Raw genomic sequence first — 10103 nt, 5'->3', positions numbered from 1 at the left:
GGGCGAAATGTATCATTTTTATCATTGTAAGTGCTAACTAAGTACGTGATATTGAAATGACTTTTAGTTATTTGGCATTGTTTAGTCTCTTCTCGAGATCCTGTTTTCTAATCGCACATTTGTCGCTTAACAGGACTATCGTATTGCTTGTTTAGGCTACAGAAAATGCACTTTGTAGTGGCCACCATGTCATAAAGGGGAATATTTGTTTTTGTCTTGTCTTAAAGGGGACTGTATTCCTTCTAATTTCTTTAGCCAATTGAGTCCCGAAGCCTAAAACTGGAGGCTTAATCTTACCCGACCTATTTGGCATTTTGATTGATGCTCCCGTGGCTCCATCCGGTAGGCTCGCTATAAGCCAAAAAGGAGGTTAAAAAAAGACAAACGACAGAAGTTCAGCCTTTCTCACACATACTCACGCAGTCATCGCTTTTAGATAACGACGATTCTAGACCAAACTGCACTCCAGTAGCTGGCTGATTACGTGCGCGTCGTGGAGAAACCACGCGCCTCTTCGGACCATGGATAATATAGGAACGCATCTCCACCACACGCAGGTAGACGCCATCAGTTTCGGGATCGATCAGATTCTGAACAATGCAGACCAGGGGAGCTGTATGATTTCCAGCCCCAGAATGCAGGATTTGGACTACGGCTTGGGGAGCATTGTCAGCACCGCTTACAATACAATGACAGGCAACTACAATAACAACAGTTCTGGCGGATACAGCGGCAATACGTGTGGCGTTGCTTCTCTCGGTAGCCCGTACAATATGAACATGGGCATGACCGCTAACGGGAATAGTCTTAATTCGTCGGGGGTGATCCGGGTGCCAGCGCACCGGCCGCTGAACGGCGTTCACTCATCCATTCCCACAAACGGAGCAACGGTGCCAAGTATGGGAAGCGTGGGCACAATAAACAATCTCACAGGATTAACATTTCCATGGATGGAGAGTAACAGACGATATACCAAAGACAGATTTACAGGTAACAACAAAATATGTGCTTTAAAATCCATGAAATGTGTTACATTCTAACACAATAGCCTAACACAGTTGTGCTAAATATTGTTGGTCTGATACCGTCTTTCATTATTTAGTCTTAAAAACACATAATAGATCATTTAGCAGTCATAGTGATTAGTTATATAAAATCTAATAAACTCTGCATAAATGTTAAAACGTGGAGGACCTTCACATTTTTAACTGATCATTTCAGTCCTACATGCATAGCTACCTATAAAGCGTTAAAATAATATAACACCAGTATAAAATGAATATGTTAAAAAACTAATCCCATTAAAGAACAACTTCTTTTATTCGACGATTTTATGGTCGTTTGGGTCTGTATATGGTTGATGTTTTAATTTAACTTTCTCAATGATTGAACGGGCAGCGCAGACTATGAAATTACTAAAGGCGTGTTGTGGAATTACAAAATATAGCCTGTTTTTATTAAAATGATTATTATTGAATTTATTCAGATGCGATGCGCCGCAGATTAATTAAGAGACAGGGGACTGCATAGGCCCAGTCAATTAGCCAGCAACCAGCTGATGAGTAATTATACTGGAAATTATCTAGCCTAATTTAAGCAAATCCTAGTATACTAAATTAAGGTTCATAAATGGAACAAGTTATTTATTGTATCTATCTCGAATAGTATATTTCTTTCATATGCTTGCTTTGCTGAAGTCCTCCTTCGCTAGTGTTATAGTTGTTAGAACTGTATCTCTTCCCAGTAGATTGGTTTCTTCACTGCTCCTCGTCACTGCTCTATCGTGTTGCTGATTTTCTCCGCTTGCTTTCGCCTTATTCCCCAATCTAGTGGCCCTCTCACCCTTCACTGTAACACGCCGTATAGGTCACCCATACCAGAACCGGACACCCCCGAAGAAGAAAAAGCCCAGGACGTCATTCACTCGGCTCCAGATCTGTGAACTGGAGAAGCGCTTTCACCGTCAGAAGTATCTGGCGTCAGCAGAGAGAGCAGCTTTGGCGAAAGCACTTAAAATGACCGATGCTCAAGTCAAAACATGGTTCCAGAACAGAAGAACAAAATGGAGGTAATCTTTTATGCTATAATCCTTGTCTCAAAAGTGAATCTTGTTTATATAAAATGATGTTGTCTACGCAAATGTCCGTTTTGTACACGCAAGGGAACCGGCGATTCCTCTTTGTCTTATAGCATACATATGAGACATGCTTTCAAACCTCCATGGAGAAAATCGTATTCTAATCCATATCGCTGTTTGTAGTACAGTTTTTGTATATGTATTTTATCAGTTATAAAATGTTTACATCTAGGCTACATTTAATCATTTAGGGAAAGCTCTTACTCATTTTCCCAAAAGGTATTATTGCAAGTTAAAAGTATTCATTGCCCTTATTCAATGCTTTATATTTATTTATTTGTGTATTGTTTATTTTTAGGTAAATAAACAATGTGGTGGATGTCATGTCAAATACGACAATCTATGTAATTTTCTTAGGGGTCATGAAAAGCCGTAATAACTGCATACTTGTGTTTATCAAAAGGCATTAACATGGTTTCTTTTGGAAAAGTCTCAGGCTCAGAGCAACTTTCTTACCACATAAAAACAAACAGTTTATGTGTTTAAATACAGATTTTTTATGAATAGCCTCAGATTTTACATGAATAGCCTAAATCACGCATATATATATATATATATATATATATATATATATATATATATATATATATATATATATATATATATATATATATATATATTTCAACTTCAAAATATTACAGAGACGGAGCAAACACTTCCATACCTATATTTCAAATGTTCAGGAAATCAGTATAATTCCAGATAAACTGTCAGTATTTCTATTTCTGCCATTGTTTTTCTCATGTGCGCTCAGGAGACAGACCGCTGAAGAAAGAGAGGCCGAGCGACAGCAAGCGAACCGAATCCTGATGCAACTACAACAAGAGGCCTTTCAAAAGACAATAAACCAACCTGTAACCCCGGACCCGATCTGCCTGCACAACAGCTCCCTATTCGCATTACAGAACCTTCAACCATGGACTGAAAACACGAGCAAGATCAGCAGTGTTTCCAATTGCGATTAGGAAGATTAGCTATTATCTTTTGTAAACTGAAATAGGCTATGTATAGAATTTAATAATAGCCGAATTGCGTTAGAGCCACATTTTCACCACATACGCCCATTGCTATGTGGCAGTGTACTATCGTATTTATTTTTTTCATAGCTTTGTTATATCACCAATCTGATACCCAATTACATTTCCACATGTGAAAACTATTTCATGAAACATGAAAAAGATATCAGTTGATTGTAAACACCCATAATTACCCCAGTGTCGAAACAACGTGTTTGTAATAAGTATTTTACTCACACAAGTATTATTATATATTTTTATACACAGCATTTTTGCACGTTTTCCGTATGTCCTTTGTGGACTAAAGCAGGCCATGCAAAAATTATCGTCCGTGTTGGAAATGACTATTAAATTGAGCATGAACTAAACAGATAGCTTAATATTTTTTCTTTTTTTTCGTTGGTTGTATCTTTTAGGCGAAGACGAAAGTTGGTCATTTGAAGCACTTATTATGGAAGTAAATTACGATCTTTAAATAACAGCTCACCATCAAACGAATCTTGACGTTCTGTAGTATAGTTTGGATATGGTTTAGTTTGTGCTGGGAGAAATACAAATCCTGGTTCAGTCTATTCAAGATCATTTTAACCTCTTATTCACAAAACGCGAAAGTCGGTTAAAATATATATTAATTCAGACTTACTCAGCACCCTGTGCTTATTTTTTATTAAATTTTTTTTTGCCACTGTGCTTAAAGATTTTTACATCATATTTGTATTAAAGATTTTTACAGCAGCCTAAATCCTAAATGAAATAGTTATTCAAAACTAGTTTAATTCTGATATAAATTAAATTAAAAATGAGGTTTCTTTTACTGCCAATAGCCTTCCACTTTCTTCAGTATTTTTTATCATCAGTGAGACACCAATGTTTCGTGGTTTATGTTGTACAGGAACCATGGCAACACTGTATAGGTAAGTAATTTTAGATTGGTATCCGGCAGATATATGATGCATATCCCCTCAGCGTGAATTACTGTTTTGGCTGCATGATGAATGTATGTTCTCCTCTTTGTATAGGGAGTGTAACAGTATGTTTGTGGTATTAACTATGTGCAGATGTGAGAGTGTTTCTGAAACTAACCAGGAGCTTTCCATTGCTGCACCAGTGGAATGTAGGTTTAAGTTTCATCAGCACTTTGCAAATACTACAGTGTATTAAATGTGTCTATTTAAAATGTCCTTAATTTTAAGTGATTGGAAGCATTCTAGCATTGTCAAAAGGGAAAAGAAAACTTATGGTGAGCAAACAAAGACATCTTTAATTTTTTTATAGACCTTTAATTTTGTTGTGAAACCCATACCTTTGGTGATCTCAACTTTCCACAAAGGGAAGACTGCGCTGCACATGATCAGGAAATAAGTAGCTACTGTTGTCAGCCACATTTTAGCCTTTGCAGACCCTTGAGTTGCCTGTCTGCCAGGAAACTAATAAGGACTTTAAAATGATATGCCATGCCTATGCTACACCATGCATATGCTACACCTTACTGTGTTTATAGTTACTGCATTCACCTTCTGCAAAATGAACAAATCTTTCTGCCCACATATTTTCTCCTTTTTTCTTTTTCCTTTGTCTCTTTCTTGTTTTCTTCTTCAGTTCTATCGTCAAGGCAGGACAGCGTGTAGGATCCAGTATTCAGCTAATGAAAATTGCAATTAAGAGCAAGGCCGGGACCTATAAAACTATAACTGTACTCATGTAGGCTGTGGCTTTACTTTTTCATAAAACATCTAAGGCCAAGCATGCAACCTATATGTCAGCTGTATTGTTTTTATTTCATACTTTCAGTATTCCTTGTCATTTTCCTTCTTGGATTTTGGAAAATGTTGTTTTAAGTGTTCACAATTAATAAATATACTAATGATTGTTTGTTTGCTAATAATAATTTATGACCTCATTTGTAATGTTGTAAAGCAAAGGTGTGGAAGCCATTCTGTAAAAGGCCAACGTGGCCACAGGTTTTCACTGCCAAGTAGAGGAACACCTGGTCAACTGTTTGAAGACTGAGACCAACCGATTAAACAAGTGAAATCAGATGTGCTCCTCTTTGGTTAGAATAAATGCCTACAGCCAGAACGGTCCTTTGGATAATAAGTTTCCCAGTCATAGTTTCTTTTAAATGTTTTTATTTATTTTTATGGCATGTGTCAGGGCTTGTATTTGGAATGTGGATGTCCAAGCTAGACTGAGTCCACTCCACCAGGCTTCTCTTCTCTTTAATTTACGTGAAATATTCCGATTCGCACGCCTATACCCGTAACAGCCTCCTTAAATGTTATTACCCCGCACAAGAATTACAGTTTAAATGGATTGGGTGTCTCTAGATGATGACGCGCGATTACGCCATCTGATGGCGTCAAAAACATTAGTTAGTCGGGCAGAATGTCCCCTTTACGTCTTTGGAGTCTTAACGCCGGATATTTTCTAAACAAGGGATTATTGCTAAAGTCGGCATGTGCAGGTAGTGTAACTATCACTCTCTTTAATCATGGCAGCGCGACCGGGAACTGATTATAATAAAAGCTTGCACCACCTACAGTTAAGAACTAGCTAACGCTAGCTAGCAACATAGTTACAGTTACAGCTACGTATTAAAAATGTGGTCGTGTAATGGTCGGTATTGTAAATGATATTGGTGCAGTGCTGAATCTTACGGACAGATGAAAAAGGCTGCTCCGGTGACTCGTCTGCCGTTCTGATGTGGTCGTTGTATTCCAGCATGCTCCAGGACTGCAGGATACTCGGCAGGAGGGCAGGCGAAGGATAAGGCACCACTTCGGAAGGCAAAAACGCCCCAGGGAAAGTTCGATATGGACGAGCAGGACTCCAAGACTAACGACGTCTTTGAAAGTAGGGCAATAGTACATTATTTTCAGCCCCAGTGTAATGTTACCTGTCCAGAGAACTCCATTTTTAAAATTTAAACCCGTCTTTTTTAAATCTCATGGATCTGCAACGAGAAGACTGGACTACATTCCGAATGTAACTTGCCATATAATGTGTTCCCCTAAACAGAGTTCCCGAACGATGTGAATCCATACACAAAAGAGATGGGTGGTCCCAGAGGTCCTGAGCCAACACGGTATGGTGACTGGGAGAGAAAGGGACGTTGTATTGACTTTTAGCTGATCTCAGCAAAGCATGTTAATAATTATTCGTTAATAATAGTATGTGCACTCTTGTGTATTAAAGATATGGAGCTCACCAGGGACTGTTCATCCTGTTGGGTATCCCTATTGCAGGATTATCATGTAATACATTTTGACCACTGAACTTGTTCATTAGTTCATGGTCATATGTTGCCTTTACATCTGTAACAAGTGTAACTTTAACATAAATGTTTTGGTTTTTTTTCTAAAAATGTCTTGTCAGCATTGCATAGTGCTGAAAAATGTATTTCTCTATGCAGAAATTAAAACAGTATATGATTGCTGAGTATCCTCTGAATGTAAGCCTGTATTTTAAAGATCAATACAGTTATGACAGTGTCTGTCAAATGAGAAGTCCCGCAGAATGCTTTATTGAACAGGATTTCATATTCTGCATTTATGTGGTCCTTGTTGTAATTCAACTCACTTGCAGTGTTACATGTTTGACTGGAGAAGAAATGTCACTAAGTGGGAGCCTTCCACAGTTTGGCAGCATATCTGCAGGCCATTTATTATATATATATATATATATATATATATATATATATATATATATATATATACACACATATATATATATACACACATATACACACACACACACACACACGCATACAAATTTAAGAAAAGTTACTCTGTGATAGCATTACACATCACATGCAGTTTGGAAATATGCATATAATATAGCCAGTTAAAGTTAAACAAAATTACATGCTATCTTTAAAGCACTGCTTTAAACATGAGGACCAGAAAACCTGGTGATCCCAGTATGACCTTTTAACATTTTCTTCCGGTCAATAGATTATTCCGGTGATTGACTTGATCATGTCACAACATCTAAAGCATTTTGCATGAAGTGATCACTTGTATGCTCAAAATCAAATGTACTCAGTGCACCTGTGTAAAGTGGCCTAGCTCGTTGGTCGAAGGCGCGACGGTGAAGCAGGTGTCAGAAGATGGGCATGTCATCATTCCTGCCGTGGTACGTCAGGACAACTGAGAATAGCTGACAAATAATCACTAAGAAGCAAACTTGATGCTAATGTACGATCAAGTAAAACAAGCGCACAACTATTTACGGGAAACAATATTATTTTAATATCTACGACATAGATGGGTAAGAAAAACCGTACTACATAATAAACGTGTTACTTTCTGAGGCGTTTGACGTTCATTCATACAATATACATTTCCGCTTCCGGGTAGTCGTCCAGTCTGCCATATTCCGTCGGTTTCGGGCAGCCCCGCGCTTGACCGCCGTCAACAGTACGTTGTTCGTTTTTTTCGGGGGATGATCTTCCATTTAATACCGAAACATTAGACAGAGATTCGGGGAAAGGTTGCTGGCCGTGTAACGAAACGTCAAACGAAGCAGGTAGAAATGACGACGCGATCGGAGCGGGAGAAGGCTCAGAAACTGAATGAGCAGCATCAGGCCATCCTGTCCAAAATGCTCCGAGAGGAGGACAACAAATATTGCGCCGACTGTGAGGCAAAAGGTAAGAGTGTAGCGTTGTGGCGAGCCATGAGATGATATATAAATCGACGTTTGTGCGATGGCTAGTGAAGTGTCAGTGGTCGGCTGACCTGTTCTTCGATATTAGCTTTCCTTAAGCTATCGTAGCGTAGCCGTGCGGTTTTGTTTCAGGCGGGATGGTTCCCACCCGTCCCCCAGTGTTCCCAGTCTGAGGAAGCCTGTCAGTGCTACCAAACCAGCATCGCCTCAGGGCTGGCAGAGGGGTAACCGTGTCGAGCTAGCCGCGGGTGTTTTAGTTGGGATGAAGTGAAGCTTGTCGCTGACGTGCCCTTGACACAAGAGCTTTAATTTATGCATGAATGGAAAATGCATCTGGACCGGATCGTTTGAGATTGTAGCTAACTATCGTTTTAGCTGTTATTGTTTAGCGTGTTTTTCAGGATCGGAATGATCTGAAACCCATGTTGGCCGTCTAACGCTATCTGTCATCAAGTAATGTCACATAAATAAGATTGATGGTAGATTACACTCTCACAATAAAATGTCTACTTCTCACATGTTGTGGGAAAAAATGTATTGTGAAAGAAATATCAACAAATATTTGACCCATATCCTAACTCCTGTCGTTACTTGTGACATTCACTTCCATGACTAATTCCAGCTAGCGTGAAAGAAAAACCAACATTCAGGCGTAGAAACATTCACTAAGCGATTATGTCTATCCACTAAAGTCGAAACACTGGTCTGCTCCATCACAGTGGTTATTTGAACATGGAATTTAGCAGTGTCTCTTATCTGTATTCGGGACCTTGTTTGCAATTCTAGTTTATTTAGAGGAGAGTAATATGAGTCATCTGTGATGCGCCCAACTTCTCAGGTACGTAGGCCGAGTTATCTCTGGTTGAGGGATCTTGGATAACATGGAATTTCATGAATAATAAATTGTGGAACTTCAGTTCTGAAAGCTGTGTTTGTGGGGTGAGAGTTCAGAAGTTAATGGGGGATGCATGTGCTTTAGGGTTTTATGTCTCAAAAACCTAAAGTGCTAAGTTGGTTCTGTTTATTCTTTGTCTCATTGTAAATTTTAACTGTAATTTTTCATACTGTTCATATGTCATACATGTCATAGATGCGTAACACCACCCTGACCCAGCAGCCCAGGTGCTCTGCCAGTGTTCATAAGCCATTGTAAAGTTTGGCCTATGCATGACCCCAGGTGAAGAATAAGCCACACCCATCTGTCCCCCAAAACTGACAGTCTCGATAACATTAAATGTTTGATATAGTTTTATATAGTGTAACATTGATATTACATGTGTTAATGTTTGTAGATCTGTTTTGCATCAGAGAAGTCTGTTGTGTATTCAGGTGTGTATCACACCAGGGTGCATCATCTGTTAGGTGTGTGTGCTCCCAGGATGGATATTCCAGTCTTGCATTGCTGTCAGATTTCAGTTGTTTGGACATCAATCTGGTCACACATTGGATATTGCAAGCTGTGGAATTTATTTACGACACTCAAAAGAAAGGTTTATCTCATATTGGAGCAGAGTTCACTTACACATGTCATCTCTGCATGCAGTGATGTGACCTATTGCATTCCTCTGATTGTCAGTGTTTATTCCCATGACAAGTTCACAAGTGTCTAGAAAAGCATCAGAAACAAATAACCTGAATCAAAAGAGGGTGCTGTTTAAAGCAAGTTAAAGGTGCTACAGCATGTGCTACTTGCATGTCTGTTTACAGCACTTCCTGACATATCACCTTCAATTAAATCACATGGCCAATGCCAAGTGATACAATATGAGGGGTTTAAAAGAGAATAGTGTGGGGGTGTCGAACAAACTAACTATTTCCTTACCATTGAGGATTATGGACCTGATTTTTAAATTTAATTAGGAACAGAAAATTAAATTCATTCAACAGCACATTTTATTATACCTGCCCTGGAATCTGTGTCTGACGCACCTAAATGTGAGTGAGTTCGGATCGTGAGGCTCAATACATCTTTGAGGATTTCATCATAAGTCCAACGTTTGAGAATTTATGCATCGTAATGCATCAACCAAACCTTTCTCTTAAGTTTATTATTTTTACAGCACATTTAAAGACTAGAAGAACTGACCAAAGAGCTGTACAGTTTAAGTTCTTAGTTCACATATTTGGCTCACTATTTCTGTAACTAACATGATTCAGTCTTTTCTGAGATCACACATTCATTTCATTACTTGTTAATAGTTCCTTTTTGTTTGCTACCTCCATTGGAATGCTGTTTGTTGCGAAGCAGAGTTGTTTGTTATTGCACACTGTCAAACTTGAGT

The 10103-nt window shown here is 38.7% G+C and overlaps 2 protein-coding genes across 8 annotated transcripts in view; both read left to right on the top strand.

Moving 5' to 3' along the window:
- The first annotated feature begins 342 nt into the window (after positions 1 to 342).
- Positions 343 to 5025, top strand: tlx1 (T cell leukemia homeobox 1). 3 transcript variants are annotated; one of them, XR_014126716.1, is made up of 4 exons: positions 347 to 990; positions 1831 to 2068; positions 2892 to 4393; positions 4753 to 5025. XR_014126716.1 is itself a non-coding variant. In XM_081725227.1 (3 exons), the coding sequence occupies exons 1-3, from the start codon at positions 522 to 524 to the stop codon at positions 3100 to 3102; spliced, it is 882 nt and encodes a 293-aa protein (XP_081581353.1). In that variant the 5' UTR covers positions 343 to 521; the 3' UTR covers positions 3103 to 5025. The 3 variants fall into 3 exon arrangements, 2 of the variants coding, with proteins under 2 accessions (XP_081581353.1, XP_026878779.1); XM_081725227.1 differs by having other exon boundaries at positions 343 to 990; positions 1867 to 2068; positions 2892 to 5025; XM_027022978.3 differs by having other exon boundaries at positions 2892 to 5025.
- Positions 5026 to 7420: 2395 nt separating this feature from the next.
- Positions 7421 to 10103, top strand: part of smap1 (small ArfGAP 1) — a 69768-nt gene continuing 67085 nt past the window's right edge. The window contains exon 1 of one of the 5 annotated variants that reach the window (XM_027022955.3): positions 7421 to 7804. In XM_027022955.3, the coding sequence (XP_026878756.2) occupies positions 7687 to 7804 (118 nt within the window). In that variant the 5' untranslated portion in view covers positions 7421 to 7686. The remainder of the gene's footprint in view (positions 7805 to 10103) is intronic. The other 4 variants (XM_027022954.3, XM_027022957.3, XM_027022958.3 and 1 more) reach the window with 4 other exon arrangements.

The sequence above is a fragment of the Electrophorus electricus genome, chromosome 12 (assembly GCF_041902795.1).
Source record: "Electrophorus electricus isolate QZ-2024a chromosome 12, ASM4190279v1, whole genome shotgun sequence".
Lineage (NCBI taxonomy): Eukaryota > Metazoa > Chordata > Actinopteri > Gymnotiformes > Gymnotidae > Electrophorus > Electrophorus electricus.
The sequence above is the reverse complement of the archived record's forward strand: the minus strand, read 5'-3'. Positions and strand labels throughout refer to the sequence as shown.